Source organism: Aulonocara sp. 'chitande type north' Nkhata Bay, linkage group LG7 (assembly GCF_057382095.1).
Source record: "Aulonocara sp. 'chitande type north' Nkhata Bay isolate Kocher_YH1m ecotype deep benthic linkage group LG7, A_spYH_male_GT1.1, whole genome shotgun sequence".
NCBI lineage: Eukaryota > Metazoa > Chordata > Actinopteri > Cichliformes > Cichlidae > Aulonocara > Aulonocara sp. 'chitande type north' Nkhata Bay.
In genome coordinates, this window is record NC_141350.1 from 37,088,219 (window position 1) to 37,108,307 (window position 20,089).

At 37.0% G+C, this 20,089-nt stretch overlaps 1 protein-coding gene across 2 annotated transcripts in view; it reads right to left on the reverse strand.

The window, feature by feature from the left end:
• The window catches only part of rxraa (retinoid X receptor, alpha a), a 158,085-nt gene extending 140,756 nt beyond the window's left edge, over nucleotides 1–17,329 (reverse strand). Inside the window, exon 1 of one of the 2 annotated variants that reach the window (XM_086300262.1) lies at nucleotides 16,852–17,329. In XM_086300262.1, coding sequence (XP_086156388.1) covers nucleotides 16,852–16,882 — 31 coding nt within the window. In that variant the 5' untranslated portion in view covers nucleotides 16,883–17,329. The remainder of the gene's footprint in view (nucleotides 1–16,851) is intronic. The other variant, XM_086300264.1, reaches the window with a different exon arrangement.
• Nucleotides 17,330–20,089: the final 2,760 nt, after the last annotated feature.

Below are 20,089 nucleotides of genomic sequence, written 5' to 3' on the forward strand. Positions count from 1 at the left end.
GTTAAAGGACTTAGTTAGACAACTTAGCTTCAGATAAACCAAATGGGTAAAGTAAGCAAAATGTTAACAGCGATGCTCTAATTGTGCTGAACTTTCCTGGTTCACATTCCTAACAAAAAATGAACATATTTTAAATAATGTTTGATTGCAGTAAGTAAAGTTTATATTTAAATAATGTTATATTTATATTTAATCAGCAGGGTGGTGTTAGCACTGTTGCCTTACAGTAAGAACATCCTGAGTTCAGTTCCACGATCATGTTCTCCCTGTTTTTGCCTTTGTTTCTCCCTGGGTACTCCGGCTTCTTCCCAGTCCAAAGACATGCAGTTAGTGGGGATAGGTTAATTGGAAACACTAAATTACCCCTAGGTGTGAATGTGAGTGCGACTGGTTGTCTCCTGTCACTCTGAAAAAAAGTATAATGCATTTCTGGGAGATCACTCCAGAGTCTGTGTTTGTGGAACAGGAGCGGAGACACAACCTCCTTTTTATATAAGCTTTGACCATGGGATGGTCAAGAGTGATTAGTAAATGGATATGCATATCTACCTCAATATGCTGGTGCAAGACCATTGACACTTTAATTAAAAATAGAGCCAGTGCAGTAAAAATACAGACATTTAACATCTATTTGTTTAAAAAGCATCCACATGAAGTAGTTTGAAATCCTTTCACTGACAGACCAGCCTAGAAGTAAACACAGTGTGGTGAGTGATGGAGACTTCCTCTGTATAGCCCAGAAAATGTGATGTAACACATTGAAGGTGAAAAGTGGAAAAGCTCTGGCTAAAGTACAATCAATATTACACTGAAGAGCGGTCACAACCTTTGGTTATTTTTATTAGATGTTCTTTTAACTGAGGTGGTCCTTTCTTAAGAGATTTGGACATTTGGTATAACTGCATAATTTGTCTTGTAAACTTGAAGGAATTACATATAAAAATGGGAACTGAATTTAGTAAATTTATACTTCTTTTTGGCAAACTAAATCTGTATGTGTAACAAACATTTTCTACCTTTTTTTTATGTTGGGAACAATAAACAATTAGCTCCTGCAGCTGTTGTCAAAATTGCCCTGACATGATGATCTGAGATATCTACAGAATAATGGAGCAGGACAAGTCCAGTCTCCAGCTCACCGCAAATGGAAAAAAGTAACCAGATGGCCCAATATACATGTTTCATTTATTAACTAAAACCTAGTCCATGTTTCGAGTGTTTTTTCTCTCTCACACAAACAAAATGGCAGAGATTAATCTTCTAATGACCACTCCACTGAATTTTGCAACACAGAAATAGGTTGTTATTTTTCTAGGGCTGTAGGTTTACTGAGGAGCCAGGTGGCAGCTGATAAGCATGCCTGTTTTTTTTCCAAAGACAAATGTTACTGAATGTGCATATTATTACTTATTTGTTGGTTTTTTTATGAAATAATATCTTTTTTTCCCTTACCTTTAAATCACTCTTCCAATGGGAATTATGCATTTATTCCATACTGAAGCAGCAGTTTGTCACTGTAATAATTTTCCTCTGTGTTCTATCTCTGTTTGTAGACCTCAGTCAATTATTGTCACAGTTTCCACCATTCCTTCCTCTTCACACCCTCTTCACGACAATATATGTGGTGTTCTCTGTGAATGATCTAAACTCAGTAAAGAGTTGAGATCATCAGCTTCATGAACCAGGTAGGAGGAGAGGTATAACTGTGCTATATAGGCATTCAATATTCATGGTTTAAGAGGCCAGACTATTCGCAGTCATTAGTGCACTTACTGCCTCTCTGCCATCTCACTCGGCAGCTCATCATAGAGCCAGTAACTCAAGACATGTTCTCGTGCAATAAATATGAGCCCATCAGTTCTAACAATCCCTTCACCTTACACAAACCGCCACCTCTTCAAGTTCTTTAAAAATGAAAAAGGTGCTATGAGTCTTATTGAGATGTGAGAATTTTGAATGAGATAAATAAATATTATAAACTCCTCCTGAGGGCTACAAGATATATCTAAGAGTAGGTTTGTACCATGTCTGCACAATATTGTTGCTATAGAAACATTGTGCATTTAGTTTCCCTACTGCATGTAGCACAGAGGCAAGCCTGGACATTTCTGAGAGTGAGAGCCAGGTATCAGCCTCCTATTGCAATTTATTACCTTAAGGGGGAGAAACTTCTACAACCTTGAAAAAAGCACAGAACTTTGCAAAATGTGCAGGAAAAGTGTTCCCATTAAATGTGGAAACAACAAAGTTCTTTCAAAACAGCTTTGAGTACAACCAGGGTACAAAGGAGGAGGTACTAGCAGCTGGTGATGTGTGACCCAAATATAAACAAATGACTCAGCCAAGCATCGATAGCTGCACTCACTAGTTGGACTCCATAAGACAGGAAGAGCAACAAGAACAGCAAATGGAAAATACAGATGTGGTTATACGGTGGAAAACCAATGGCTATAAAGCTCAACCTAAGGTGGAACGTTTGAGGAAGAAAATATTTTTCACTTTTATTTATAGTAATTATTATGCAGGCTCCTGAAGAGTCACATGGTTAAGTTTCTTAGGTTATTGTTAAGCGCTTATTTTATACTTTTACTTAATATTTCCAGGAAAAACACAATCTAGACTACACTTGTTTTTATTTTTAGCTTACCCACTTATCACTGCAAGGTAAGAGCATAGATAAAACATTGTTCAGCATATCTCATTGATCTTTCTGAGTAAGCTTCAATAGTCCCTTCCTCCTCCTCAACCATCAGAGTCTCTGTTAGACCCAATTTCTAGATGATCACTGAAAGAAGTGTTCTGATCAATCTCTCTGTAATGGAGCACATAAAAAAACAGGAATTAATTAAAATTCACAGATACTGGTACTCGGTGTTTAAATGCATTTGATTAAAAACAGAAAGCAAAACAACAACAAAAATCCAAAACGCAGCTTCTTTCTCAAGCAACAATATACAAAAGAAGTAGAAAACTATATTTCAGCAGAATATATAGCTTTGAGTATATTAAATTAAAATTTTAATCACTACATTGTTGGTTGCACAGATGCTTTTTTGTGTTTTAAAAAAATGGATATACTTGTAAATGAATGAGCATGCTTGATGGTACTGCAAATTATTTATATCGACAGTCCTTTTATTCTGACCTCTTCACCAGATGTCTTTTATCTGAATAAATAAACGTGGTTAAAATAAAAATAAAGAAACGATTTATGCTTCAAAGCAAAAGATTAATTTCTGGCTTTGGATTAGGCATTGCAAAATTTATGTACTGAGATGAAGCTCAGATGTTTCTTTCTGCCACTATATTATAACTGTATTCCTTAATGATTGATATTTAATTGCTGCCAGTAAAGTAAATCTTAGGTTTCTACTTTTTTTTTTCCATCTGAAGCTCAAGTTGAAGTCCTGAGCCCTTTCAGTAACCAACTGTCCGTCTCTGTGCTATTCTCTTCCTCTCCTTTGTTTGTTGTCTGGTTTAGGAGTGCTCCATGACACCATTTGTCTCCATAACAAGTTTTAGTGAACAGCGCTTTGGTGGGCCCACCTGCAAGAACCCTGGTGCTGGTCGCTGCTCACCACAGGCCTCCTTGGAGTACCCACAGAGGAGGAGGCAATTAAGGTCTGAGGAAGGAGCAATAAATCTCCATAAACTTCAGCTAGCCACTCTCCCCCTACTTTCGCTGGACACTCAGATAATGCATCTCTGCCACTAAAGCCCCCATATGGACTTGAGAGAGATGAGGAAATTTCCCACAGCTAAACAGCTCCTTCTCAAAGTCTTTCATTGGAGATAAGCCCATAATTCACATTGGAGAAAGTTTGGACAATGTTGATATGATGCGCTGCTGAAAATATTCAAGATTTTATTGTTCAGCAATACTAGCTTTTTTTTTTCTGGTTTGGGAAACTTAACCTATTTATTGGGCTGCCAATAAGCCTTAGTGTTTAAATCTAAGCACCAAAGTCAATCACTTTATAAAAAAAAAAGCAAGCTAACTGTGTAGAGGCTGGAGGTGGGTAATACGAGACTGCCCTTTGTCAGGACAGTTTCATGATAGATGGCAAGCTAGGACAGATTTATGGGTAACAGAAATATTTTTGGTCCAGAGACCATTTTTACAGCATGTCTATGACATGAAACCACTTTTTGTGTAAATATCTAGAAAATATTATTTAGCAGTGCAGTTGAGAGGAAGACTCTCTGGTCTCACTAATCAGACAGGACGTGCAGCGGAAAACATCCCTCTTGAGAAGGAAATGCCTGCTTCCTCTTTATCATATTCTTAAGGACATGCTCCTCTGCAAAGCTGCTGATGTATGGTTTTATGACCACCACCTACGGACAAATAGGTAATGTGTGAGTGCTTATGTGCATCTGTTAGATAAAGAATAGAAAGAGACACACAGAGAGACAGAATGGTGCAATTTATAGCTGTTTTCCCCCCAAAAGAATTTAATTAAAAGAAAAAATTGAATCTTTTTGAATATATTTCGCTATTGATGAACACTGTATCCAACAAAAGTAAATTTACAGTAACGTACTAACATTATAAGAACTGTATGCAAGTCTCTGTTTTTTCTTGGCATGTACTTAAATGCCTTTGTGTGTACCGTGTATACCAGGCAAGCAAATAACTCTTATTGGCTAATGGCTTTAACTCTACTGTGTTTGTAGCCAGATTTCAGAAAAACAATCTTGTCAGACTGTTTCTTCATTATTCTTTGGAAAGGACAGCATAGTTGAGTTTGGAGTCTCTTTTCTCCCACTGGACTACTTATTTTTAGGATGGATGCCCATACATGGTCAGCTCGCTATTTTCTCCATCTTACTCAAACACCTCTATCAGGGTTCTTAATGATAAAAACACCTTTAATATAGGTAACATTTAATGATTTCACAATTCATATTCCTTTCAATTAGCTTAATACTTATTTTGATACCGATGTTTAGCGAAGAATTTCAGAATCACTTTTTAAATCACTTATCACTAATAATTTAAGTCACTAAGGACATCATCATCAAGGGGAAATTGGTATTGTTTTCATCCTCTTTACTGGTCACATACAGTATAATGCGCAAAGCAGCCACTACAGGCACAAAGGTTTCTGCTTGGTGAGTGCTGAAGGGAATACATGTTCTCAATGGTAACTTTCCTTATAATTATATTATTATATTTGCACTGCACAAGACATAATGTGGATTGCACAACACTGGTCACTATATTTTTCATTTCCAGTTAATACTAATACAGCTGCTGTTATTGTGTATATATACACACACACACACACACACACACACACACACACACACACACACATATATATATATATATAAAACACCCAGCGCGCCCCTGCGGGCGGTTTATCCTTCAAGCTCGGGTCCTCTACCAGAGGCCTGGGAGCTTGAGGGTCCTGCGCAGTATCTTATATATATATATATATATATATATATATTTCTTCATAGATTCTTATATAGTTCTATACTGTGTATTGTGTATTTTGTTGTACAGTTATTTTATTTTCAACTTTAATTTATATATTTTATCTTGTTCTTTCCCAGTTAAATTTACCCTTTTTAATTTTTCATATTTATTTCCTATCTTATTCATAGCCTTTTCCTTTTTTTTCTTTAGGTCACGAGCAGTTGTCTAAGCATTTCACTGCATATCGTACTGTGTATGACTGTGTACATGACAAATAAAATTTGAATTTGAATTTTATAAAGTCGAATATCGGCCATGTGAGTTGACCAGACTTCATAAAGTTTGTGTGTTGAAGCAAACATGGGAACTGGCTATTTTATGACTGGTCACTTTCAGCCATAAACAATGTCATTGATTAAAGACTATATGGTGGTAGGACTGTCCTCATTTTCCAAATATTAAAAACAAACAAAAACTGGCACAATTGGCTCTGATAACCTCATGTAGGCTACTGACAAAAAACTCCCCCCAAACTATTATATAAATTGGACACATAGACATACTCTTTAATTTAGAGAATCCAGGTAAAATGTAAAAATGCAATTCTTAAAATATCAACGACCTCCTTTTTCATTTTCAATCAATATAAAATTAAATATCATCTATGAACTTAACCTAACCAAAACAACATTGTTTAGAGAGATGCTGAAAATGGTTACCATTTGAACAAAAGCCTTGCAAATTATCAAAGTGATGAAACTGCATCCTCCGTTTGAGTGACTAAATATGAGTGAAAACTGTTACTGAAGTTGTGTTAATAGTTCTTTCAGCATTTGCTGCTGATTGATATGTAAAAGGTGTCGACTTGATATGTGAACCATCGTTCCCCTCTGCCTTCAAGTTAAACAAGCTACCTGTCTGGCACAATTTACATAACACACATCAGAGGGGGGGGGAACTGCTGTGTGAGTGTGCATGTGCATATTCTACCTTTCAGTGACCTGGAGATGCACTGTTTCTGTGCACTGGTAAAACCACATGTGGAGGTGGCAGTACAGCTCATTCGATCCCTACACCTCTGTGCTGTTCTTTTTTCCTCCTGCCTATTTCTTCTCTTCGGTGGCGTGATATCATTTTACCGGGTCACCAGATTTCCCAAAGTCACACTGGGGCCATGTTGCTCACCTTTTGACTTTTTTACCTCTTGAACTTAGAGAAATTTCCTTTGATAGAGGTTAAGACTGCCAGCTGTCATTCTCACCTCCCACTTATTAAAGACTGAAACGATGTGCAGTAGAAGGTGTGCAGTTTAGTGAAAGTAAAGAGGCAAGCAACAGAAGAAAACTGATAAGCATCGAGCTGTACTTGTAGAGCAGCTCATCTAACATTAATGGCAGAGTAATTGCTTTGTAACAGTAACACTTACTAGGCCATCAATAATGACCAGGGAGGTGAGTGTAGAGTTACTTGGTCGGGATAAGGGTCCATTGTGCCTGAGCTGAAGCCACAGGATAAGCTGAATGAGCCTGCAGTTATGTCGGACAAATATTTATACAGTATAATGTTACTAGAACATTCTAACTAGAGGAGACAAGAATAGGCAGGGTGATTGAAAAGTCAGCTACACATGTACTCCAATTCTACTTTATCTAAGGATCTACTTTTGGATCACTCACTAATCAAAGTTCAGGAAATGCATTAATGAATGTGATCCCTAAAACTTAAAGAGTATTTCTTTTTAGGGTACTGTGAGAAGCAGAGTTCTTGAAAGCTTTTATACTGTTCAGTTATACTGTTAGGTACGTCACCGTGCACTCAGCTGACAATTTATGTGATTTGTTAAAACTGAGAAGATAAGAGCACTTGCCATCAACCAAAGTCAGTACACATAATGAATACTTTATTGTAGTACAACACATTATGCGTTAAGTTCCCTGCAGCACAAACTCCACCCTTGACTGAAGACAGGTGTATTTAGTGGTTTTCAATTATCTGCAAAGAGCTGGTCTTTTTGTTTAAGCAGGCTAAGTTCATGTCTAAGTATATAATTTTAAACAACTAGAAAACCCAAACATATTCTGTGAGTAGTTTTTGGTTTGGATCTATTGATCTATAGTCAATCGAAAAACATTTGTGTATGCACAACATTTTTATTAGTCCCATCATGCTGCAACAGACAGAAGTAATACTATAATAAGGAGCTCCAACTTGAACTTGGCTGTTTCAGCAAAAAACCCATGCTCCTCTACTGCCAGAGTAGTTGTAAAGTAGTAAAAACAAGAAAAAAGTGTTCAAAACACTGTCATGGTCAGGATTTAGTCTCGATATGTCTTCAACTTAACATGCTGTGGATTTTATTTTTTGTCCATCTGTCCAAAAATAAGCACACTTGCTTTTGTTGGTATCAGTTTCTTTTAGGTAAAAATGTTTCACATCAATCTTTATAACATGGCATGGGAACATTTAGAGTGGATGAAAGATTGCAACAAAAACATATAAAAGAAAGTCTACATGAAAAGATTTTGTTCAATAACATCTCCTGGAAACCTGAGTTGGATGAGCAATTAAGAAAATGAATAGAGAAATAGATGAATAGTGTCTAAAATGTTTTTGGCCTTCATTGATTGGCCACTACAACACAGCCCATGTTGGTCATTCAGCAGTAATATATCTTTAATTCACTTTAGGGCAGCGGTTCCCAAACTTTTTTTGCTGAGCCCCCCTTTGTTTTACAAGAAAAATGTTCGATCTTCAGTTTTTACACGCTTACATATACACACGCAGTTACTGTCCCTCCATTTACAAAGTCAGAGGCGTCACTGTGTGATTATTTTACATGTAGTTGTTTTTTCCTGTGTAATAATATTCAACATTGCTATCAATACATTTTTCAAAAAATGCCTCTCTGTGCAAAATGAGTTCAAAAACATAAACAACTGTGGGATACTGTTTGTCCGTGATTTGAACAGGGGAACAAATTACAGCAGGATAAGCCTGATATTATTTGTATCCCGCTGTAACTTTACTGTATAAAGAGCTAACATCTCCAAAATGTCAGGAGTAGTTAGTCTTTACAACAAGTGTTTGTGAACTAAAAATCAAGAATGTGGGATACTGTTTGTCTGTGATTTGAAGAGCCCAGCGCTGCTCCCGACTGCTCCCCTGGGGGGCAGGCCCCACACTTTGGGAAGCTCTGCTTTAGGGTACGCTTATTTGATTTATGTCAGATGATGGTACATATAAAATAGTATTGATACTGGTTTAAATCACCTGTTTTAGTATTACCACAGTGACTAATATAAAGAAATGTATCAAAATGGATTTGTTATTTGTGACACTCAAAGCTGAGGTAAACAGCCTATTTTTGTATGAAATTAGTCTGAGAAGTAGATAAACACCTTGTCAGGGCTCTGTTTTCAGGCTTTAAAATCATGGGTCTCTTCAAATCAGAGAAGACAATAAGTATATTAAAGAGTGAAATAAAATGGAAATAAAATGTGCTGGTGCCAAACTTTAGGAAAAAAGAAGAGGGAGCTGGATATTTGTCTGGACTACAAACAGTACTACATTTACAGGCTGTTCATGTCTCTGCTAAATAACCTTGAATTCAGCATTCATGTAAAGGAACAGCATCAATTTTAAATGCCAGTTGAAATCCTCAGAATTATGCCAAATTCTGTTGAAATGGAGACGTGTCTTTGAGATGTTGTGAAGAAACTTCCTATATTTATTATTCAAAATGTTTTCAGAAACCAGTACTATGGTTATGTGGAAAACCATTTTCATGCAAAATAACATGTAAACCCACTTGAGTACTGAGTGATTATGTTACAGAGCTGTGGCATACAATATTTGCACCCAATAGAACTTCAGAAAGTACAGCTATGTGTAGCCTAGTAAATAAATTGTACTCTAGGTGAGCATGAAAAATGGCCTAATTAGCCTAATTCTTTCCGTAATGAAATGAAAGAAGTGTGTCTTTCTTTCGAAAAATTGGAAGTTAAGACAAATACACCAACTTGGGTTTTGAGGTTATATTAAGTTGCCATGTGACCTTACATGCCACTCTTCTCACTGCCAAAATAGCCCTCTGAACATCCACAGCTGTTGAAGCCCTCTCTTTGAACTTGCAGCAGGAGGCCTCAAGCACCGCCTGGCCCTAAGCTATCCCGCCTCCCCACCAACTTTGCAGTTTGTAACCATAGCCTGAGGTGGACTTTTAAGAGGGCTCAAGCCTCCCACGGCAGCTGCTCGGCTGGTAAATGGATCCACATACTGTAGGCAGATCACCTGAGAGCTCCAGGGGTAGATCACTGGAGAGCTGCTCATGTGTCCTGCTGCCTGCTCTGTTTGCAAAGAACCACAGAGAAAAATACATGGAGGACCCATGAGACTGACCAGAAATGAAAACTGCATACTTTAAAGGCCAACTGTTGTATTTAACAGACACTGTTCTACAAGGTGTATTGTAAAACTGAGAATAAAAGTATGTATCATTGAGAAGAGAAGTATGGTGCAGAAAACCAAACAAACAAATAATAAAAAAAAAAACCCAAAATAAATAAACAAACAAACTGTGTACTTAAGGGATAAATGCGCGGAAAGTAGGTGGTATCTACTAGTGTATAACACGCATTAACATTTATGTTAAAAATATCTGACAATTCAACTGACTTTTATTTATACTTTTCTTTCTTTAAGCATCACTGTTCTTTTTTCAGCAATATTAAAAAAAATAGAACACATAACAAACCAAAACAAGGAGTACTTTTTCCAGGTGATTTTTTTTCTTTTGAAAAAAGGAACAAGTATTTTTTATTTTTATTTTAGGCCATTTGATTTTATTTATTTGTTTTTAAATGTGTGTTATTTTCACTGTAAAATAATATTGCTCATTTACTATTATTCTTTATTTATCCCCAGATATCCCCAAATAATTTTATACAGTGCAATAAAAAGCTGTAGTATTATTTATATTCATATCATGGATTATGCCATTAGTACAACTAATGACTGACTAAGGCACTGACTCTCTAATAAGAAATAGATGTCAAATGGAAAAAGACTGGGTCACTGGTACAGTGACAGCTGGATGGGACATATAGTCATTAATGAGCAGTGACTAATTGCTTCATTACTCTTTGGGATTACAGTGAATTTCTATGGGATTTTTTAACATTCCCACTTCAAACAGTAATCATGCCTCTTCTTTTCTCTCACTTGGGTGTGCAGTGCTTCAACCATTCAGTTTGTCACCCATGAGACCATGTTATGAATTAGAAAATATTATTAATAATATTGGATGTCTGCAGAAAGTTACATTTTAATGTTGCTTGCGGAAAGAGTCAAAGTCTGTGCAGAAAGTCTGTTTAGACTGGGTCAGTGACTGCTAGGACAAAGTCTATGTTAATGACCTTATCTCTGTTTACAGCTGAAAAAAAAACTGTACATATAATCCATTACTGCCTTTTTCTTATGAGTAGTGACCCTAGTTGATAGAAACATTCCAAAGTAACAAAGGACACTGTCTAATTTGTCACAATTCATATTAAAAGAAATAACCAAAAGAGACAAAAAGACAGAAGCTGTAAATCAGCAGTAAATAATGCCCTCATCACACTGATTGGCACTGTTTGTCCTTCACATTGCTTCATGGCTATTACTATATATTGCTGTCAGCATGAAATTATATTCTATTTTTGCTCTGGTCAACTTGCAGTAACTCCTTATAATCACAGCATGAGCAAGAGCCTTCTATTACTTCAGCAGAACTAGAGACCGTATGCTTTATCACAGCTGTGATGGCTCATCATAGATCAATATTATCTTGTCAAAGATAACACTTTTCTTCAGAGAGAATCTTTACTTAGCATCTTTATTCTGTAAAAGAAAAAAAAGTGAGCTTTTAGTTGGTTGCAGAATGTGAGCCATGTGAACAGCCAATTTCTAGTAAGACCTACCCTGCATTTCTCCCCCCCCCCCCCCCCCCCCCCCCCAAAAGAAAAAAAAAACCTGATATACACTGTTTTCCTTCTTCAAAGCCACTGTGATATCTCACTATTGGATACATTGCTATGACAGTTTACATTTGCATTCATGGTCATGGGCTTTGAAGATCCTCTTTGTCAAATTTATTGACAATGACTGTACTGGATGCATTGTTATAGTGTTTTTTGCATTCATAAATACACATTTATATCAAGCTCAGGGTGATTTGCAATAAATTTGATCATTCTTTTTATTATTTGGAACCAAAGTCAACAGTGAAACACATATAGTACTTTGATTTATGACATCAATTTAAGCCTCAGCTGTACAGATGTCATTTTGCTAACAAGCTAAACCAGAATGTTGAGCAGGGTAAACATTATATCTACAACATATTACTATTTTCAATGTAATCATGTTTACAGGCTGTTATCGCTGCTGTTGTACTTTTGTGTAACTGGAGTTTCTTTCTTTTTCTTTAATAAAAAAAAGCTTTGCGAGGTGCGCCTCAGAAAATCATTAACAGGCTAACTGCAATGTTGAGGTGCTGTGGCAAGTTAGCTGCTCTAACCCTCTCTAACCTGCCTTAGCTCTTGCCACATGCTTTTCATTTTTTTTTTTAATATTTTGAATAGTTATGTAAACTAGCCGGTGCACACTGATGTATTTTGGTTTATTTATTTTACTAAGATTATCTTGATTGTCACTCTACAGATGTGATAGTGTTACTAGACATGCTGAAGACAAATAACTATAATGTTTTTTTGGTTTGCTTTTTTGAAATGGTATAATATTTTCATTCACCACAGTCAGGTTTTCTTTAATGCACGGACCACATATTTATCGTCAAACAAGTAAGTACAAATTTCCTTTGAGGTGAGGTTAGTGTGAAAGGAAGGAGGGAGTGTGGGGCAGACTGAGGCTGCAAGGCAGCAATCACACAAAACACATTTGGAGATCATTATAGAGCCAGTCATGCTGAGTGACTCCAACAGACTGAAACACTGCTTACAGTGTTTAAAGTGGATTTGATGAAAGCTTTCATTCAGTCCAGCTCATTAGTTTGAGCCTTGGATTGTACACATTCTGAGATTACTCACTGTGGGCCTGTGCTGAGCCGCCAATGCCAGAGGGTTTACTTTTCATTTATTTCTACATAAATAACTCAGTAGAAGCACAAATCTAAAGCAGAACACCTAATATGTTCAGAAAGCATAGCACATGTCCTCAACATCACTCTGCTGTTTGAAAAGCAATATGTGGGTAGCATTTCAGGCAACTCTAGCAAAAAAAAAGCAAAAAAAAAGAAAAGCTTTCACTGCCAATGTTTCACCAAGCCTATATTAGAAATAATTTAAAAATGTGTAATAATTTGAGCAATCCTATTGAAAAGAATATTGTTAACCTGCTGGTTATTCACACAAGTTGAAGACTTGTAGCCGACCATATGGCAACCATTGGCTACTAGGCAAAAATGTGTATTCCCCAATCAGCTGCAAGCGGTTGCTTTGCTAAAGCGCTGTTCACGTGGGGCAAGAGACCTGTCACTGACCCTCTGGTCACCACCACCTTGGGAAAAAATTGTTTTCCACAACTAGCAAGTGGATATTGGAGTTGCTGGTTGTTGTGGTTGCCGATAGCAGCATGGAATGTGCTAACATGACTGCAAACACTCACAAACTATTTACCTTCAAAGTAAAAGCTTTTTGAAATGTATTTTGTTGCAGGGGAGAATGAAAGGCACCGCTTTTACTTTGAAGGTAAGCTGTCACTGTTTTTGGTCTGAGGGTAAATGGTGAGTATTTGCAAAATTCTGACTAAAGCAAAGATTTTTTGTTCAACTTTTGCTTGTCAGTAATAAACAAATATCCACTTGGAAATTCTCTTTAAACATTTCCACATGCAGAACTAAAGTATCAAAAATACCTTAGGGCAGTGGTACCTTTAAATACAGACTTTGAGTATTTGGCCCATAGCTGGTGAGTTGACTACCTCTGTCTCTGATTCCTGTACACAGTACTGCATCACTGTGCTATAAGAAACACATTTTCCACCATTACCTTTAATAGAATTGAAAAACCTTAACACAAAAGGGTTTAAAGCCAGACCCTATTAACATCCACTCCAGAGCAGTATTGTTGTACTTTTCTAGAAAAACATGGCTCCCAATGTTTCTTAGAATCCATTGAAATTGTGAATGTAGGCATACTCTGAGTGTACAGGGTTGTTTGAGTTACTTCAATCCTTATAGATACGTGGACCAATGAAGAACAGGACTGTAAATTGAATATAGAGTCTCCACTTGAAAAATGGCAAAAAAAATCAATAATATTTTGCATGGCTGGATCGTGAAGGTTCCAAATAGAGCTTCAACATGCAGCAAGAAGAAATGTGCCGTTTGACGCCCCTACACCTCCTGAAAATCCATTGTTCCACCGAAGGAAAAAGGACCCCAGACCATTACGGTGCCCCATCCACTGTGGCACGTAGAAAACATCTCAGGTGGGATCTGCTTGTCATGCCAGTAACGTTGGAAACGATCAGGACCATCAAGGTTATTTTTTTTTCTCATCAGAGAATAAGACTTTTTTTCCACCTTTCAATGTCCCATGTTTGGTGCTCTTGGTGTCCAAACGGTCAGTTCTGTGGCGTTCAAGGAAACAAGACCTTTGAAGACGTTTTCTGTTTGTGAAGCCCTTCAGTGTCAGATGCCATCTGATGGTTATTGGGCTGCAGTCGGCACCGGTAACATCCTTAATTTGTGTAGAGGATTGTCTGGTGTCTTGACGGACAGCCATTTGGATCCTACGGCTCAGTGCTGGTGAAATTTTTTGGGGTCTTCCACTTGACTTTTTTGTTCCACAAGCCTCGGGATCATTTAAGAAATTCCAAATGACTGCCTTACTGGGTCCCACCTCAGCAGCGACGGCACACTGCAAGAGACTCTGCTTATGCAACAAAAAGGAAATTTTTTTTTCCCTTTTCCATAAGAACGTCATGACAGTGAATCCACGTTTTTGGATAGATTTGGTCTTTTAAAGGCATGTGGTCCTAAACCTTTGATCAGCTGCAAAACAGCCTATTTAAGTGATGTTTTCAATAAACTGCATGCTCAAAAAATGTTTTGTCTCACTCCCATTTATTCTTGTTGCAAGTTGAACATTACTTGGAAGCTTGTTAAGATTCAACCATGCACCTTAAACTTTTGATCTGGACTGTATTTAGGTTTTGGACTGTTTTGGAGTGTTGATTGGATAAAATAAGGTGTGCTGTTGGCTCTGGAAGTAAGATTGGCAATTTTAATATTTTCTAATGTGCCCTTAAACCAACATATTAATTCATATTAATGTTCTCTAGAGATAGTTAAAAAAGGAATTTGTTGAAGAATGGATTACACAACACTATTACTGAATTAACTGAATTCAACTTTTAAATCTGATGGCTGGCAGTGAGGCTATACGCTGGGAAATTATTCTCACTGCAAGGTCGACATTTAGCTGATGCTCTTATCTAAATGTTAAAGATTGGAGCCACATTTCTCTTTTGTTCTGGTCTCCTTGATGCCTTGAAGCCTGTGTCCGAAAGCATTCATGCGCATGGAATGATGCAGTCATTCACCAACATGGCCCTAGGCCCTTACGGACGGAAGACAGAACAGGCTCCTGTCTGACTCAGCTCAGGTCCACACAGTGGGCTGTCAAAAACCATCATCTTCATACACTCCTGCAATCAATACCTTACAGCCTCCTGACAGAGTGTGTTAGTGCAACACACTCCTGTTTATTTCGTACTCTTAACCACAAAGAGGCTCAGTAAAAGGATAGCGTGGCAAAGGATATAAAAGGGAACAATAACATTTTTAGTGACAACACAAAGTCTGTTCATTCCTACTTTGTTGGCAACAGTGACAAAAAACAAATCAGAGGGTTTTGCAACAGCAAAGTGTTGAAGTTATTTCACAAATTCCCACAGTTTGGAATTATTTAATGCTTTTTGTCCATGGCGCCACATAAATGCAACATTTATTTTCTCTTGCCTGCTAAAGTTGCAAGCAGGGATATTTTGCAAATGTTACAAGTTGTTGCAACAATTCTTGCTCAAAGTCTGTGATTTATAGCTCAGAAGCTGAATGCTTAAGCCTTTCCAAAAAGTTTTGACATAGGGCTCAACTTAGGAAGCTCTGGACGAGTCTATACAATAATGCTATTTGTGCTACAGCACAGTGCTGTACATCAATGTACACTCGCAAGAGAAGAAACACATTAAAAGCAGTGAAGTTAAATATGCTTTAATTCAATTACATTTATGCATTTTTTGTTGCTTATTGTGAATGAAAAACTACACCAAATAAAATCAGCTGAACTTTAAAAACCTTGACTTTAGAGTGTTGAAATATCTATCTCTGGAGGACTGTTAGTGCTGAAGCACTGTTGAAAATTTTCACAAATTTAAAGTTAGCAGTAAGTTGATGTAATTAAAGCAGAGCTTTGGCTGATGAATAGCTACAGTGTCCTCATCTCAAAACATTACTTTCAGAATTTGCAAATGCAAAACTGAAGTATATTCATTTTGTTAAAGATGCACCAGGAAAGCCAGAAATGAGAATGAAGATTTTTGACCTTTCGCCTACAGTACAAATGTCTCTATGGAAATTATATGTATGAGGCAATCAAAAGTACAGCCATGGAGTTTAGTCTGTATAATGTAGCCTGCTGTCAAAGTTACCATATCTGTTGCAACATCAGCTACTTGTGTTCCAGGGCTACAAGCCAGCTTGCCCTTAAAACACACACATACAGTGAGATGCACACAGACACACAGGAACACACACAGACGCACTTGCAAAATCAATAATCTTCAGTCTCACTTGACAAACAAGCACACCAGAGCCTCTCTGTGGTATGAGGGTTTTCCATCCTGCCAAGTCTTGGTTCCAAAACTTGTGTATAAAGTTGCATCTTCTTTTTTTTAAGATGTTAAAAATCCAAAAGTTTGCTTACAGACTTGTGCCCAAACTCAGCTTTGTTCCACAAACAGGAATAGAGTACAGATATACTGTAGTAGCTCCAAGTCAGACTTTCACCTTTGAACTACAAAGACTGTGTAGGGCTCAGTGCCAAAACAAATACATTCTGTCATTTATAATTACTTTCAAATCATTATAAAATCCTGCTAGAGGTTTTAATGACTTTGAAAGTTTTTGTTGAAATAGTGGTCAGAATTATAATTAGGGCCGGGTCACATTAGATTTATCAACAAACTTAAGACAAGAATTTTGATAAGGAATGCATACTACGCATAGACATGCGTGCACAAAAAATAAAACGAGAAGAAAAGAGTAGTATTGATATGCCAAGCACAACTCTGCATAGCAAAAGAAACTCTATTATTGCTAATAAACTGTGATGTGTGATATATAAACCCTCTGCTTGACTCACCCATGCTAACGTCCAGAGAGAAGGGGTCCATAGTGAGCGGTCTCTGCCAGACAGACTAGAATTCTGTCTTCCACTCTCAGGTGATAACTTGTTCTGGAGATCAGAGAAGGTCTATGTATGTCAGACTGTTCTCCCAACAAACTCTTTTTTAATCTTTTTTTTTTTTCCGGGCTAGCTCACTTGCAAAGAATGGACAGTCCCCTGATGCAGATCAATCTGTTTAGAACTCTCCATTCTGGGCATTAGGAAATCCTGGCTTTCTTTGGGTCTAAAGCAATCGAAAGAGAGCAGTGCATGGCTAAACTCCTAAACAGGACTTTCTCATGCTTGCTGGTACCTTCCAGGACAATGCCACTGGTGATAGGGGTTTGTTTTTACTATTTTTTATGCTTCAACACCACTTTGTGCTGCACATGCCATCATACAAGAACACAATAATGAATATTATCAGGGCTTCACACACTGGTGGTGCATGCTAATTTGTATATATATAAAACCATACCGGTACTACAAAATGCAAAATCCAAAATGCAAAAAAAAAAGAAAAAGAAAATGAAAATCTCCCCAATGAACAATCAACAAAGACTCAAATAAATGAATAAAAAAAATATTGCTAATATTCAGTTTCACATCAAAAGCTAAACCTTATATCGAAAAATAAAATTTCCACCATTAAGGCAGTGGACAGGTCATTTGTCAAACAAGTTTGCAGTCTTGGAATGATATGTAACATCATTCCATCATATAAATTGTGGCACAAGGCCATGGACATGTATGAGCCTATTTGATGTTTAGACATCTCAGGGTTAGCAGTTCAGTCCCTGAACTGTAACGGCCCAGTTCAATCAGCTTATTGTGTCTTTCTAGAGTTCTTGTTCATTGTTACCGTGTTCATTTTCAGAACTAGATTATACTCTAAATCAAGGTAGTTTTTCCTTCCTTCATCATTCCCAGCAGTCACTTAATCCATAATGAATTTGCTTTTAATATTTGAGATTCTTGCTGTGTCAAAACCTATTCGCTCTCAACATCCATAGAGGTGTACAGTTAGATCCACCTTTTTACCACTGTACACCATTATCAATATGTGACTGAAGTCCAGACTTTTAACTTTTATTCAAGGGATTTTACAAAAATGTTGCAATGTAATGAAGTTTAGGCATTACATAAATTATTCACAATTCCCACATTTTTTAAGGCTCAAAATTAATTGGATACACTACCATAATTTTAATTATTGGGATTGTTTTAATATATGGATGAAAATCCTTTGCGCTCAATGAAAAGGCTCTAATCTCTGTTAGGACTTTCCTATAGCCACCATTAGTTTCTTCTTGTTTGTATGTCTTTCTGCATTAAGTTTTTCTATGTAATATGAAATTGAAAAGCATGCTCCACAGCTGAGATCATGGCTGACATGGCCACTGGAGAATATACAATCTCTATGACTTAAGAAACCCCACATTTACCCTCTTCTCCATGCTTTTTGCTTCCTATCATTCTGCTACAAGTTATTCTCACTTTCATCCTCCCAAGTAATTTTTAGATGGATACAGGTTCTGTGAAGATTATGTGTGTGTGTGTGTGTGTGTGTGTGTGTGTGTGTGTGTGTGTGTGTGTGTGTGTGTGTGTGTGTGTGTGTGTGTGTGTTTTCTTGTCAATTGTCAAGTCTAATATTGTTCATCTTGTTCTTAAGTGTAATCAGTGGTTTGCCCTGACATCTCTTTGCGCTTCATATTTAAAATTGCAGTTAAAAATCTATATAACTCAGCACTTAAGATGTTATTTCTGCTTCATTTCTCATGAAAAAACAAGTCAGGAAGCTTCACCTATAATACTGCTAATTAGTCAATTGTGCGATTGTCAGCAATTGTCAGTAATTGGCCAAAAGTGTTTTTAAGCAATTTAATCCTAAGTGGCAGTAATTAAAAACATTTTGTGATATTCACATATTCACAAATGTCTCATACTTGTCAATCAAAATATAGATGAATATATTCACCATGCAGGGAAATAACAATTCTTCACTTAAAAATAATACAGTTTAAGTATAAAATATTTCATGCATATTCACTTTTAATGCATTTTCAATATCTCCCCTTGCTCCATCCAACAATATAAAGAACTCATTCGTTAATACTGATAATGCTTGCCATGTGTCTTTACTGTACCTTATGTCAAATAATTTCTCTGCTCTTTCATCAAAAGTATATAATTATCTTATAGCTGCTGCTATCAGCTCTGCTAATATTTTTTGCAAATTCTTTGCATCCACACTACTGAAGATGCTCCGTATACAATATCTTTGTCTGTCGATATTTTTTAAATGGAAACTTACCTAGTAAAATACATATGTGCATGTGGCACCTATGCTAATGATCCAAACCCTGGAACCAGCACCTCCTTGCAAACTTCCGCAAAAATTCTATTACATAACATTAAAAAACAAAAGTTTGAGCACGCAATAATTGTAATAGTCTGGCCTAAAAAATAAAATCAAAAGTACTCTACTACTTTATATTTTTGGACTATATCAATATCATAAACCAAATGAACTAACCTGTCTTTTCTGCAAATTACTGGGCAGCCAGTTATTAATTCACCCCATTGGATGAACTGCCGTGAAAAAACAAACAAACAAACAAACAAACAAACAAAAAACAAAACCCTGATTCATGATGCTACTAAACCATGCACTAACTTTTGATAATTTATTTCATGCCATCCTGTGGTTGATGTGCTATATATTACCTTACCTTTAACGCCCACATTCTGACCTACAGCTTGACTTGGAGGTCACACCCCTTTGCACGGTCACTGGGTAAATATTTCCTTCCTGATTCAGCAAAGCAACGTCAGCTGGGAGGGACAGACTGGCTTTGGATTTCAGGGGCTGAGCCAGACAGACTTGTTTGAGGAAAAAACACAAAACAAAACAAAAAAGATGATAAAAGAAGCAGTAAAGGCTGGTTGGTTGTTTTCTTAATGTACCAAGGAGTGGGATGATTGGCCCAAGGAAGATCTCTGTATGTCAATCTTCTTAAAAAGCAAGGTCCATGCTGCTTCAATTAATTTCTGGCCTTGAGGGATTCTTGACCATTGCTTGGGGCTCCAGAAGTACACACACACCACATGTGAATGTAGGAAATTTGAAACCGTTTAAACAAATCAGTGAAGAATATCAGTTACTTGGATTCCTGCTGTCATTCAGTCTCTTACCCTGCTGCACAGGCATTTG